This window comes from Drosophila ficusphila, unplaced genomic scaffold (genome assembly GCF_018152265.1).
Source record: "Drosophila ficusphila isolate 14025-0441.05 unplaced genomic scaffold, ASM1815226v1 contig_198, whole genome shotgun sequence".
NCBI lineage: Eukaryota > Metazoa > Arthropoda > Insecta > Diptera > Drosophilidae > Drosophila > Drosophila ficusphila.
In genome coordinates this window covers 7868485-7883940 of record NW_025064092.1, presented here as the reverse complement: position 1 = coordinate 7883940, position 15456 = coordinate 7868485, and the positions used below count along the sequence as shown (strand labels likewise).

Sequence of the window (15456 nt, the reverse complement as noted above, 5' to 3'; positions counted from 1 at the left end):
CAGGACTGTCACTCGGTGAAAGAGGTAGAGGTGTGCAAAAATAGTGGAAAATAGCGGAGCGAGCAGTTTCTTTCAATCGTTTTGGCGACAAAGAAAAGAAGGGCCAGCTGACTGGCGACTGTGGGAATTTCTGGGAGCGAGCATCGGTGTCTGATTTTGATCCATTTCAGGCTAATCAAAGGCCCCCTCTTCCCGGCCTGGCCATTTTCCTGGCCAATTTCCCATTTCCCGACTCCCGCTCGACTGGATCCCGCTGCCCACTGCGGCATTGTCTGCAAGTTCAGTTCGATAAGCATCAAGTTCTCACGAACTTTTATTGTCCTCAAGACGACGGCGAAGACGCTGGCAACCTGGAATTGCAACTGGCAAGCTGCACGAGCACCTCAGCGACCAGCCCCTCAGACCCCCACCACCCACTCGAACCGACCCCACCGCCCACTCGCCGCCCCCCCTTTCCAGGCAGAGCGACATTTTCCAAGCAATTAATGCCAAATTTAGACAAGCCTGCCTGCACTCTTTCTTTTCCCCTGCACACAGCCGTGTTCGCAATTGTAGCAGTTTGAAAAAGCCTTCTATAATACAAATCTCTGGCAAATTCAATAGTCTTTGCTTTTATTTCTAGAAAACAAATCTTGCGATACATTAACAATTTTGTAATTATATCAATGCAAAACCATGTGCAACTAACGTCTGTTAAAAAACTCGAGATCTGATGCGTTCTTTAAAATTGCAGTTTCCGGAATCTTCGGTTCCGGTTTCAGTAAGTCGACATCTGTCAGACGGGCCACGCCCATTAATCCAAAGACTGCCGCCAAACTTTTGACTCCATAATTGTCCAAGCGTTTCGGGCACTTCTTCGATTGGGCCAGCAGAAACGCACCGATGCCAAGAAGACCAACTCCATTGGCCAGGCGACAGTTCACACAGCCGAATTCGTTTCTCAGCCAAGAAGACAGCTTTTCAATCATTTTGTTTCGAGAGTAGATTGTAATCAGTTACTAGAACAGCTTCAGAGTTTGGGAGTGAATAGTCAAAGCCAACTTGATGTGTTTCAAACTATTAACTTTTGAACATCGAAAGGGAAATGCTATTATTTTAAGCCCAATTGTTAGACTTTGAGGACGCTCTCTTTGAGTTTTTAGAGCGAGGTTTCCCCGCTGATTTTTCCACCTCAATCAGCCGTGAAATATGAGTAAAAAGCCATAAGAAAGGCGGCCGGAAGTGAGTACGCCCCACTCACGCATGACAACCGTCTGGCTTTGTTTTTTGGGTTTGTTTGAACACACTCGTACATTTCTTTAGCTCTTATTTTTATTTTTATATTATTTTTTGGGGCCCAGTTTTGTGGCTCCCTGACCCAATTGCGGGCCTTACCTTGACTGAATCATCCAGCCGGAGACGGCGATAAGACCCCGGACCTTCGGCCAAGCCCAAAACACTGCAAACCAAAAAGTATAAAATGTAAAAGGGGGCGAGACGCATGCGCAGCCCGTTGCTAATAAATTCGTTCATATGCGGGACATGTGGAAACTCAAACAAATTAAATTGTAAAACGAAATTAGCTTAGATAATTTGTGGAGTGCGATTCGGCTTAACCCTTTGGTGCGCTGCGCCCGCATTTCGGAGTGACACAATAATGCATCAGATCGGCCAGGCAATTCGATATGCCGTTGCACCCGATCTATGCTCGATTATCGGTTGCAAATAATTTGATTAATGACGTCGGCTTGGGGATGGTGGAGATTTTAAAGCGGCATCGCAAAGGTTCAATTAAAACCGTTCGGTTTTAATATGGGCTAAATGAGCTGTTAGGATTTGTATATATTTTAAGTAGACGAAACAGTTCAACGAGCAAAATAGATTTTTCCGTTTTTTCGCACTTTTCTTTTGGAAAAACTTGCATAAAATCGTCAAATACAAATTTATCTCAACGGGAAAGATATTTTATTTCATGTTTCAAGCCCTATAATAAAGTTGCATACCAGCTTTTTTAAATTTCAGAAATTAATTTTTTTCGAAATTTTTGAATTTTTGGCAAAATCGAATTTCTCCATTTTATCGAACTTTTCTTTTGGAAAGAGGAAAAGAGTGTTTCCATATTTAGCCAAGCTCAGAACTAATTTCCGTGCAAAACAAGGCGCCACTTGTCCTGGGATTATCCCACTAAACCCCGCCTTAACCCCCTACTGCCCGTCGGCTTTTCCAGTTTGATGATGATGGTCGCAGTGTGGTCTTAACCCTGTGCAATTTATTTATGATTACGACTGTGAGTGTTGTTGTGACTGGTGGACACGACCTTTTTGTGCCAGTATCCCAGCCATTCCATCTGTGCCACTGCTACTGTGGGCGTTGTCCTGTTATTCTGTCGCTATTGTCCTGCGAGGACAATCCCGAAATGGTCAGCAACTCGCCAGGTTGCCGCTGTTTCCGCACCGATTGTGCCTATGTTTATTCCGAAAACATTCACTCGTGTTGTGCTCGATTTTATTGCGGATAAATCACCTCGTCGACCGAGGGATATTTGTGGGTGTTGTAGGCAATGACACGCCCATTAGCCCATTAGTTGGCTAAGAGATGCGGCAACGGGATAAAGGATGGCATAAACAGTGCCTCAGCAGGATTCCAGATGGTGTACTCTTCGATTTGTATCAGCAATGTATAGCAATGTAATTGCTGGATGACTCTCTAGTTGTCGTCGTACTAGTTTTATATTTATTTAACATTTTTTTTTAACTAATGGTTTTGGTTTTAAGAATAACAATAAGACATATAGCCATTTGGCTTACGTTCTTGTGCCACAATAACATAGTTACCAACTTGGCCCGACTTAGAGCCATCGCGTAAATCGAAGTCTCTGATTACTCCATAAATATCGATTTCGAAGACCATTCGCCACGGCATAGCCATATAGCCATATAGCCACATAGCCACCGCATTCCTCGCTTCTGGGCAGAGACTTTTGGTCGCTGCTTTCGGGCGGGGATATAGAGTATGTATGGTACATATAGGCGTTCAATATGCAAGACACGTAGCGAGGGAAACAGCCGCATTGAGGCTGCGGTTCAGAGTCTGTAAATCCGAAATGGGGCAACGGCAATGGCCACAACATCACATCAACACCAACAACAGCAACAGCAACAACGATAGCAACACCTACGGCTGAAAGCGTTCGGTTAAGACCCCTTTTGACCAGGTCCAAAAGTCGAGACCAAACGATGGGCACGTCCGCGTCCGCGTCCGGCGGCCAAGAGATCTCCGTTCGCTGATGGAGATGTCACTTGAGTAATTGTCGTCATACGCTCGCCGCTCAGCTTATTTTCCCATTTCCATTACCTGCCACACAACAACAGCCGTCAGCGAAGAAAGTTTTTAGTGTGTGCGTTTGCACAGAGAGAAAAAAATTATTCGAATGAGTTGTCAATGAACTTATTTAATTTTTATTGGAAGAGATTCTAAGAAATGGCTAGCATTTCGTTTATATTCTTCTGGTATTCAGTAAAAGATGCCCTTTCTTTATTCCTCCTGGATGACTTTATACATTTTCTTGTTGTGCATTTTCGCCTCGGACGTTGGACATTTGTTGGCCTGAAACGCGCCTTTGTAGTTGCACAATCTGCGTGTCAATGATGACTCTGCTCCCCAGAGAAACCCAGCCAAGTCGCTGCCGCTGTCGCAGTTTCAAGTCCAAGTTGTGAGCCCTCTGCCCTTTCCTCCGCCGATCGTTTGGCATGTCCAAGATGCGAGGCCGTCCGTCCGTCCAACGTGCAGCTATTTAGCGGCTTTGTCCCTCCAACTCGCCCCCGCAACTCGATATCTCGGCATTCGCATCTGGGCAGCGCCTTTGTATCCGTATCTGTATCTGTAACGCTGCGTGTTTTGTATCTGATGCCCCTTGTCTATATGCGTATGTATGCACAGATATATATATCTGAGCGGTCTTTTGGGACCGAAGCGACCTGTGTCCACGTCCGCCGACAACATTTCATCATCGTGATGATCGTGAAAGGAGCACCTCGAACAATAATTGTCTCCGGCACCAAAAATAATCATAATTTCGGAGTTTCTCTCATCCACCTTCTCTTCTTTGGCCATTATGCAGAGTGACGTGTTTCACCTTATTTTTGGGAATTAGCAAACGTCTCCCAGGGCCACTCAACTGCTTCCCGGGGACAAAGGCTTCGGAGTATTGGAAAATATGGTAGATCCCAGAGAACTGATTGATTTGACCGACCGACACGAAGCGTGAAGATGACAAATCCAATCACAACACACAAAGGAGTCCTGGCGGAGAGTTCCTCGCCGAGGACAGCAGGTTGTGGGTCAAGAATGCGATGCTTATGCGACGATAACAAAATAACAAACAGTTGCACCCGAAACTGATCAAAGGAACAGGTTTTCGTTTTGGGCACAAGAAAGTGCAAGTTTTTCCAGGAAATTCAATAATAGGGCAACTACATGTTTTAATTAAAAATTTCTGTTTTCGGAAAACTGTAGCTTTGCAAAACGGCTGGCAAGAAATAAAACTAACGCCATTATTCTTTCAAAACAAGATATTCAAGTTCTTGATTTTTGTAATGAAAAAATGTAACTAAGAAATTTCCCAGAGAGCGAAAAAAATATCGAGTTTTCTTTTTTGCTTATTATAATTTATGCTTGGTTAGCTTTTTTTTAAAGACTTTTTTCGTACTGATCCATCACGGAAACCGTTACAAACCGATCAAATTTCCATATTCATTCTATGCTTTTTTGCTTGAAAATTACCGAGTGCTTGCCGCAGGATTTCTATCTGCAACACGCAGAAACCAGCCAACCCAGAAAACCGAAGGAACCGAAAAAATGTAAAGGAGCAAAGCCCCGACAAAAAAAAAAACCGGTCACCCTTCCTGTGGGCCATAAATTTTCCGTTAAAAACGAATGCATTTCCAGTGAGATTTGCTCATTTAAACCGAAACTGGCGCAGGAAAACGTGAATATCCAGGGGAAAATTATCCAAAAGAACGACGGCGAAAAAAAATGCAGAGGTAAAAAATCAAAGTAACCGAGGGGAGACGACAATTGCCCGTCTTAGGGTGAAACTCAGGGAACCCAAGACCCAGGACCATCTTCCTTTTTATCATTGTTTGAATTGAATTAAAAAAGCGACGGTAATCAATGCGAAGCTGCGCCGGCTGCTTCGTCCTTGTCCTCATCCCCATGCTCATTCGCATCCTTGTCCAGGACCCTCTATCTAAATCAGGAGAAAAAAAACCTTTGCCTGCCTCACATGTGACACAAACGCCACCCCACCCTTCGCGATTCATATCTTGGGAAAATCTTGGCCACCACCCAAAAAGAAAAAAAACGAAGGAACCCAGGACACACACACACACACAGGCACACATGAAATCGGAAGGACAGGAAAAAACAATAAGGACACACTCACGAGGGGCATAAAAAATTAATATCGGGGAAGGAAAAAAATTTGCATAGAACAAAAAATGCCGTTACACACACGAGACGCACACACAGGGAGGCTACCTGGACTCACAGGACTCGCGGAGGACTAACTGAATTCGCAACTCCCTGCAGATCCTTCGGGGGTTGCAAAAAGGATCGAACAAAAAAATCACACTAACCCCGGACAAAGGAAATCGCAAAAGAAACACAAAAGGAAACTTTAAGGAAAGCAGGCGGCGATCGCTAAAAATTGCATAAAAAATAATTGCAAGGCGACAGGACGCGGGCTGGATGTCCTGTGTCCTGTGTCCCGGGGCCCTCCCCTCTGCCCTCGCCCCTAGCGCTTGATTAAAGCGCACAAAGGACACAGGAGCGAGTTCTTTTTTTTTTGCTGTTGTTGTTTTTTTTTTTTGCTTTCTTAGCGTTCCAGGACATTAGCAGCATCCTTTTACAAGGCAGCTTGCATCTGCGCAGGCGCCGCCGCGTCTTCGTCCTGCCGAGGGGTAAATCAAATGCGCGCGCAAAAAAAACGCAGGGTTCGTTATATGGAATGGTAAAAAGAAAACAACAAAAAACAACACACATCGGGAACAAAAAAAAATCGTTTACCCCCTGACAAAGGGAAAGGATTAAGCAGCGAGGCAGAAGAAGAAGAAAGCGAGGCAGGAGCCGAAAATCTTAGAAAATGTTACGCATCCGCCTGTCCATCTCCTTCTCCTTCCCCTTTTCCTTTCCCGAATCCCCCTTCCCCCTTCGATGCTCTATTATTAGATATATTCTGGATGCGAAGCGAAGGGATTGTCGCCACACTTATTGCGCAGCTTCCGCGATGGGAACTCCAGCGAACTGCGCATATCCCATGCTGGAATGCTCGAAAACGCTGCAGAGATTCAGAGATTCAGAGATCCCGGGACTCAGAGCAGAGAGAGAGCGAGTTCAAGGAACTCCGACGTTGCCAGGATCTGTGGAGCATTGTCTCCATAAATAGCTCACACAACTGGAACTCAAGCTACAAATGATCCCTTCTTACAAACGAACCAATTCCGAGTTCCTTCACTAAACATGAGCTCTAAGTCAGTTATAAGAACTGTCCAACTTACATTGATTATATTTTGAACCCAACAAAACTTTTCAATATTGATCTTCCAGATATTTCATTTTTAAGAAGAAAGGAAGCTAATGTAATATGTATATATATGTATATAGGTTAAACAACAGAGTGGGCTAAAAACGACGATTTTTTTGCCATTATTTATATATATGTTTTTCTCGATAATTATATAGATTATAAATAACAAATAACTATCTCATTGTCTCTGATTGCAAGGGTTAATGCGTTATACTTATCAAGTAAATACTTTATAATATTGACAATAAGGTCAAAATTTTACCAATAGGAACTCTTGAACGACTGCCTTGGTGATATCAATATTTGGCTCATAATAGTTTCCCTGTTTGCAATGGGATCCCTCAAGTGGCCTGCCATTGGTCAGTTGGCCAGTTGGTCAGCGCCCCACAACTCGTTCGCCTTATCCACCCCCTACCGAGTTTTCCACTCCAAGCAGTTATATCCGTGGCAAAGTTATAGTTTTAACCCTCTGCTGGCTGACAACTCAATTTGGGCAGCGATTAGCGGCGGACAGTCGTCGGCCTTTCATTTTCCCATTCCCATTTCCCATGCGAGAGGAGAGATTTTCCTCCAGACGGGGGGGTTACGGGGGAGCAGTCGCAGTCGCAGTTGCAGTCGCCGTCGCTGCCTCTGTCAACGCCGACGCTGGCAGCGACGGACAGCCAGCCGTCCACAGATGAATTCATCCCCCTTTTTCCTGTTTTCTCCTTTGGTCCACTCGCAACTCGAACATGTGCGAGGGAGAAGGGAGCAGGGAGAAAGAGAGAGGAAGAGGGGAGACAGGCCAGCAACCCCTGCATGTGAGTGCGTGTGTGTAGTGGTGACTACACACGTTTTTTTCCCCTCCTATATGGTTTTTTTAGCCCCGACCCTCGAGGGTCAAAGGGAAAGAAGAGCCCTGCGATGTGCGGTGTGTGTGAGTAAAAAATGTCGCTGTCGCCGCTGCCGCTGCTGCTGGCGTTGCTGCCTCTGTCGACGTCGACGGCGCACAGCCTCAGCGGAATCAGCGGCAGGACTGAACGACGACCGTCGACGACCCTCGAGCGTCCCAGGAAGCCAACTAGCTGTCAGTCCACGTGAAGCCTCCGAGGGGTCAACAACACACTGCACACGACCTCGTCATTAGATCAGAGCAGATCCTTCGGCCGACCAACACGTCGATTTAAGATTACTTACCATCAACCATCTACCTCGCATTCCCCACAGTCACTCGAAACGGTTTAACCGATACGATACAACCGATACAGAACCGCTACCGCTTACCGCTTCGTGTCTTGTGAAAGTGCTAAAATATATCAAAAGAAACGAAACAGAACAACAAACATTCTGGGACAACCACACGCAGGACAATTGGATTACCTACGATCGTGTGTGTCTGTCACTGCAAACTTTTCGTGCCTTTCGCTTTTTTTTTTTTGAAAAACAATTTTTTTTAAACCCAAAAACCTACAAAAACAACAGTTTGTGATGTGTTAAGACTAAAAAACTTAAAACCAAAAACACAAAAAATTCAAAATATTTTTTTTAACAAAAACCAAGATGTACAACAAAATGCTGTCGATCAGTGAGGATCATGGATTCCGTTCGCTGAGCCGTAAGTTTTTTTTTTTTACCAATATTAAAGGATATTATGAAGTGACCCATTGGTTGGTTTTCCCAATAAGCAATATGTGGAGTGACTATCCCAGAAATTGTTGCAATAGTAAAACCCCCCGAACCAAAAAAAACCCAAAGACCAAAAATACGTCCAACGTTTCCCAATAAGCAATTGCCCAGAGGCGTGTATCTTGGACTGAGATAACCGCAGCATTTCTTGGAACTTCCCAGAAATTCTTATAACAGCTCTTCCTGTTCAATGTTCTGGGGTTCTGGTGTTCTAGTCTTCTGCCGCGGTACTTCTTTCGTCCATGGTCTTCTTCATGGGTGTCTCTTTAATCATTTGCCGTTGTCGTCGCCCCGTGTTGTCCCCCAAATAGATACAAAAACAGGCAAATGTGCGGACAATTTTTGATAAGCGCATGTTGTACTGGGAACAACCATACAGCAACAACAACAACAACCATAACAACCGAAACAACAATAACAACGGCAATAAGCCAACGCCCGCACCCACACACATAAATGCTGAGGGTTGGGAGTACAGAGAGGGGGCGGGGGCCAACCTACTTACCTACCTAACATATATGGATCGCAGCTTTATTTACATATGTCCGCCGCGGCTGTCGTTGACTTTCGGGAAATAAAACAAACTTCTCTATATCGCCTCTCTGCACCTTGCTCACAATGCAAATACAAAAACAAATATTTTAGCGACAAAAAACAAAAACAAAAAAAAAAAAGAGCAGGGAAGAAAAAACACAACGACCTGAAAATGAAAAGTAAAACTTACAGGCCACAGCCACATACGTCTTATCAAAATAAGAAGAAGTCGCAGTGAGCGGGGAAAAACAATGGGAACATTTCATTGGCGCTGGGCAAATAGAGCGGGTCTCCTTTGCCTTCGGTCCACCTTAGACTTACATTTCGATTACAAACGGATGTGCAAACATCGCTCGACTTCAAAAGGCCAATTGGATTTCAGCCAACCGGAAGTACAGTTGCACTCACGAAAGTAATATGGGGGGATTAATATTAATATAAGTTTCAATTTATTTTATCGAATGTCAGTTTTTAAAGTATAAATATTTGTAGTGTCTTAACTGATTTGCTTTCTTTAGATAGAATTCAAGGAAAAAGCTTAGCATAGCATTTTATTTAAGGGAGATAATTAAGTTTAGATATTAATTGCTTTATATTTTGATACCCCTTCGGTGGAATGCTCTTCTTGTTTTATTTGTGCTTTTTGTTAAACTCGTGCCTTGTGCCCATTTCCTTTGGCTTATCAGTCGCCATGTGTGTCCAGCTTTAACACACAGACCGACGCACACGTGGACTATATGTTAATGCCCGATTCCAGGCCGCGACCATATTTGCATATGGCTCATTCACTCAACCTGGCGGCGGGTCTACGGGTCTCCGGTCTCCGGTCTCCAGTATTCCAGTATTCAGTGTTCAGTGTTCGGGGTTCCATTTGTTTGCTCATTTGTTTGTCCAGATATCCAGTCGCTTACCTTGCCGCCATATGCGGGTGTTATCAGCAGTCAACGCTAGCTTTTGGCTAACCGCTTCTTCTCCTTCCTCACTTTCCTCTTTCCCCGCTTTTTCCCAAACCACCACCCGCACTCCCCCCAAAAAAAAATATAAAAAAAAAGCGGAGCAGGGAAAACGAGGTCTATTGGGGGACAGTAGGCAAATAAAACCAAATTTTGTATGCTAAAACACTTTGCGAAGGCGACCCAGGTGATAAGGCTTCGGGGCTTCGATATTATTGCGCCCCCGCACAACAGAAATCATTGTGATTCCAGGCGGTACTATATACTATATACACTACAAAATATATATATATACATACACCGCTCTGTTTGTTATAGTTTCAGCTGCTAAACACCTTTTTTATGTATCCGTATCGCTGTGTTATCCACACGTAATTTGTTTAAACAAATTAAGTCGGGGGCCGCTCGACTCCAGTTGATTTTGAGTTTTTCAGCTGCTGACGTCGCTTTGTCACTGTCAACTAAAAAACAAAAAACCGAAGAAAAAAAGACAGCCTGTTGGACACAGCAAGTATATATGTGGATATATACTATTACTACGCCCCCGCCGAATGTTATCGCCTGCCACAAAAAGAATTTCGAATTTGCTTAACCCTTTTTTGTTGTTGCTTCTCTTAAACTTTTAAATGAGTTGGCCAAAAAACAATACTACAAGTCCAAAAACAAAACAGAGCAGAAAAAAACGCTCTTTAAATATTTACTCAGCATTTTTCGGGGCGTTCGTTGTTATTAACTCTGCGTTGTTTTTTTTTATTTTTTTATTTAACCACCCGTCAACGAAGTGGAGCACTTGGAGTCATTTAATTGGACGGCTGTCTTTAGTTTTCAATATTTTGTGGCCATATTGAAGGGAAAGTGATTGGGTGGTAGTATTAAGTTGAATTAACCCAATAAATATTTATTGCAAATCATATTTTGTTTCTTACTTTAGTTTTTCCTCAAAATAAAATCCAGTTCAAAGGCAAACTTAAAGGGAATTAAGTTTTCCTATTTGCCCTCGTTTCCCCTCCAAAAGTTGGTCCAGTTTTTCGGCTGACGCCATTTTTCATCGGGGTCCTGCGTCCTGCGAAGGCGAGCACCTAAAAACAGCCGACGAGGACGACCATGTGGCGCTCTCTGCCTGGTTTTTATGGCATCCCCACAGATAGAGCAGCCACCCATAACCTTTGGGCCATAAAACCGAATCCCTCGAATCCTTCGACTCCATGCGCACACGTATGTGTGTGTGTGTGTATGTGTGTGTGCTCCTGCCGGGATGGGGGCATAAATTAGCACAATCAACGTATTGTTTTCGGCCTGCCACGCCCCCCGTCCGCCCCCAACCCTCGGTAGTCAATAACACGAGAACGTTATAAATAACAAAAATACAAGGAGCCGAACGAATTTCATATTTTGTTGTCCTGATAATTCGCGCGCGCAAAACTTCTATTAATATGTTAATTCTTAATTGTCCCACTTGGGCCGGCTAACCCCCCTCCCCCCGATTGTACGAATGGGGATGGATATATATTAATGGCCGCAGGCTTGCATTAAATGGCCAGGAGTGCTTTGGGCCACAGTAGCAGCTCGTAAATATTTGGCTTAAGCTGCGCGGCTAACAAATCGACGCACTTCAATTTATTTCCTTCGCCGGGGGAAGAGGCGGCTGAATTAATTACGCATATATGGTATGCAAGAGGGTAAAGATGCCAATGACATCACGCCAGCTAATAAATTCTGATTCCTTTGGGCAGGAATTACGGAAATGTAGCACTTTATCGAGAGAGATCAGAAATGCATGGCAAATTATGCGTTAATTGGACGCCGTTTGTCCTTTGCAAAGTAGTACAAATTAAAGACTTCCTTTGGCAAAAAGAGATTGAATTGATTCTGATTCTGATTCTGATTTGGTCAATGAATAGCCAACGCAGCAATCCCGAAATTTATGGCCGAGGTATATTGACTGTTTGATCTGCTCAAATCGCATTCGATTTGGTCTTTGGGGGAAAGGGTTAATGCAATTTATGACTTCTCGGTCTCGGTAAGCTGGCACTTTTATGAAATCTATTTGGCAAGCACTCTGTTGACACTTGTCAGGCGGACTGACACTTTTGACAGCTTCACACCCTTTCACCTTTCTTCCTTGCTTTCCTTTTTTTTTGTCACTATTTGCTACTATTACTCCCTCCCGAAAATATTAACCCTCTTCAGCTGGCGCAATATTGTGCATGCTGTCAATAAGTTTTCCTTTTCACCAAACAATCGTAACTTGCAGTCTGTGTCTTTGCGCGCTAATCTGTGAGCAAACATCTAATATAATCGCTTAGGCAAATATCATCGGGCAACGCCCTCGGCCATTTCCCTCTGCTCGACCACGCCCCTTTAAACCAAACAAAGAGAAGAAGGCAACAGCAGGTTAACAGCAGGAACAGCTCACCTTTAAGCCGAATATCTACCTGCTTTCGAGCCTGGCCAATTGCAGGCCGGCCAATCAATAAGCAGACTAATAATCAGCTGGAAAATGACCGAAAAAGGTCAACTCAGGGGTGCAGGGAAAAACATATTCTTTTTCCTTTAGTTTTTCCTTTTTTTTGGGTGGAAAAGTAGCGTATAAAAAATAAAAGCGAAAATTGAGCGTAGCCCGCCCGGGCAATCAGCAGAAATTACAGGCGACATCACATATGTGTGTGTCAGCGTCACCCCCTCGCAGGACAATCAATTGATAAAGAAGCAAGCGGCAACGTAGCTTCTGGCAGGACAATTGGAAGGGCGGACCGAATATCCCCGCTTAGGGCGCATTAGTTATTGTTTGGACCCGGGCTAACCGCAAATTGCTCGAACTGCCCCCGGATCGGACATAAAAAATGGAATATAGAAGGCAAGTGGCAAAGCGACAGGGAGTCAATAATTCATAGATCTATTTCCTAATTGACAACTGTGTGCCAAATGGGGCGGGGATGTCCTGTAATTGAGGATGATGTCCTCGATTAAAGTCAGTCAATTGATGAGTAAAAAAACAAGGAAATACATGGTGGATAAATAGTACAAGTGATAAGGAGACTGGTGAATATAAATCTTTAATATTTGGTATTGTAAGAGTATTACGGATTGTGATTATAGTTAAAGGAGGAATGCAAAATAAATAAATACAAAGAAAGTTTCGCTTGACCGAAAAAAAAAACTTGTGCATTTTCGATTTCAACTTTTTCCCCCGAGTGTCCCGAGGCGAAGGACTCCCTGTTCCCTGTTTTTTGCCTCCATCCCAAGCCATTCTGGTCAATCAAGTCCTGTCGATGGAATCGAAAACAAAAGTTTAACTGCCTTCGGGGCGCTTAAGTTCGCCTGCCTGCCTGCTCCAGTTGCCATCGCCCTGTGAATACTCCTATATATGTATAAATATATCTCACTGGTGTTGCTAATTTCTGGGCCAGATAAGCCATGACAACCGCAGATTCTATATGTGCATAGATGTATATTTGCGGCAAAAGGCGGAGAGCAGCAGCCGAATTAATTGCGGAGCTACTGGAATTTATGGTCATGCACACAATCAATCCACCACCGCCGAAACCTCGTTTTGGTCCTCGTTTTGGTTCTCGTTTCGTCCTCTCACACCAACAGACCAACACACCCACACCCACACACACCCATATATGCAAATATAATGGGTGGGCGCTAAAGGGGGCGGTTGTTGGGTTTTTTTTTATTGTTGTAGCCCGGCATTTGGCAAATAAATTAAAGTGCACGGAGATTGGCATTCGCGGCGTGGTGAGCATATTTGCTTATCTGGCCATATGTAAATACGGGGATTTTCACTTACACTGGGAACAATTAATGAAGCCACCGAAATACCAAGCACACACCATAAACAACACACCCACACACACATTAAATAACTGCTGTGGAACTGAACTGAGAACTTATTTATGAACTGAAAAGACTAAAGGCCTCCCATTGATTTACTTTTGCAGATTCCGACTCCACAGAGAACGATGCCGTGGCCACGCAGGACATCCTCACGTGCGGCGCCTGCCAGAAGGCGTTCGCCCTCTCGGACATCGTCAAGTTTATCCAGCACAAGGTGCAGCAGTGCAACAAGGAGAACTACGGCCAGTGCGCCACCCAGAATCCGCAGATGGACCGCGACGCCGAGGAGGGTCGTCCGCTCAGCCTCGTCAACCGCCGCCCCTCGATCTCCGCCCCCATTTCCGGTCGCAAGTCCGCTCCTGCTTCGGCGGCAGCGGCGGTCGCGGCAGCAGCAGCAGCAGCAGCGGCGGCAGCAGCGGCGGCGGCGGCCAGCAGCACGGCCAGCGGATCGCGGATACACACACCACCACCGAGTCCGGCGGACCTCCTGGCCGATGGAGCCAGCAGCACGCCGAAGCGTTTAGTAGATGGTGAGTGCTGAAAAATAATTTAAAATATTAAATTAGATACTGATAGATCTTGGATAATAAATGCAAAAGTAAATGATATCCTTGAAACTTCTTGAATGTTATTTAAATATGCATAAACAGCTCTCCAAATTTGATTGTCTCTAAATCAATAAATACAAATATTTAGGACAGAGACTTTAAATTGTATATCGAATTAATATGATTAATGAAATTATTATCAATTAAAAAGTTTTAAATTTAGAAGAAGTAATTCTAATTAATACTAAATACTAATAATAGTACTAATATCCTGAATCCCTCTACTTTTCCCCCTCCCTTCAGAAAACGACAATACCACGCCGAAGGACAGCGAGACGGGTGCCACCACCCTCGACTCGAACGACGGCCCCGCCAGTCCGGCGGCCATCGAGCGCCAGTCGTCCGGCGACAGCAGCTGCGAGCTGGAGGAGCAGGATCGGCGGGATCAGCAGCAGGCCAAGGTCAAGCAGGAGCCCTTCGAGGAGGAGGTGGCCAGCCACCACCAGCAGGATAACGAGCACATGAACGAGAACGATAACGATGATGAGGAGGAGGAGGAGCGGTCGCTGGCCAAGCGGCCAAAGATGGAGCTGGTCGATGCCGAGGCCAACACAGTCCACACAGGTGAGTCCTTTCTCTCCATCACCCCCCTCCCATTGTCCTGGCGAAATAGCACGTCGCATATTTGGGTGGCAAAATTAAAATTCCCTCCAAAGCAGCGTTGAATAAAAAATGTGTTTGATGTGATGATCGGGCCGCGGGCCTCGGCGATAAGCTGCAGCTGCATTAAATCCAAAAAACAAAAAAAAAAAAAAAAATCAAAAACCCAAGGGGGTTTGCGTTTCGGTTTCGTTTTGGGTTTGGGTTTGCGTTTGCGTTTCGGGCTAAGAAAAAAGTACACATAAAAATAATAATGCGGGGGAAAAAAGCGCGGACACTGCGGGCTTGTTCTTGTTGTTGTTGTTGGAGGAGGATGACGGACTGTCGGACTGACGGACTGGCGAACTGCGAATTGCTGTGGACTGCGGACCACGGACGTTGGACTTCAAAGCGCAGCTCTCAATGCTGATAAACTGCAGTGCCAGAGTGGCAGTGGCAGTGGCAGTTCCAGCAGGACGAAAAGGACACTCGGACAGCGCGACAATCGAAGCCCCGGCTCTCTGGCCTTTGACTTTGACATTTCAATGCAAATGATGATGAAAAGCCAAAGACAGCAGCACAAAAACAAAGCAGCAGAAAAGAGAGGAGTAGGAAAAGGGGAAGGGGGTTTGGCAGGACTATGGCAACCAACGGTTAAGGGTAACCGGACAGGCAGGCAGGCAGGACAATGAGGCTGCGAAGCTGCGAA

At 44.9% G+C, this 15456-nt stretch overlaps 1 protein-coding gene across 2 annotated transcripts in view; it reads left to right on the top strand.

Annotated features, from left to right (window-relative positions):
* Window positions 1-15456, top strand: part of LOC108095320 — a 45556-nt gene that overhangs the window by 23574 nt on the left and 6526 nt on the right. The window contains exons 1-3 of one of the 2 annotated variants that reach the window (XM_017196397.2): window positions 8035-8159; window positions 13665-14090; window positions 14412-14732. In XM_017196397.2, the coding sequence (XP_017051886.1) occupies window positions 8105-8159; window positions 13665-14090; window positions 14412-14732 (802 nt within the window). In that variant the 5' untranslated portion in view covers window positions 8035-8104. Of the gene's footprint in view, window positions 1-8034; window positions 8160-13664; window positions 14091-14411; window positions 14733-15456 lie in introns of those variants that run through there. The other variant, XM_017196398.2, reaches the window with a different exon arrangement.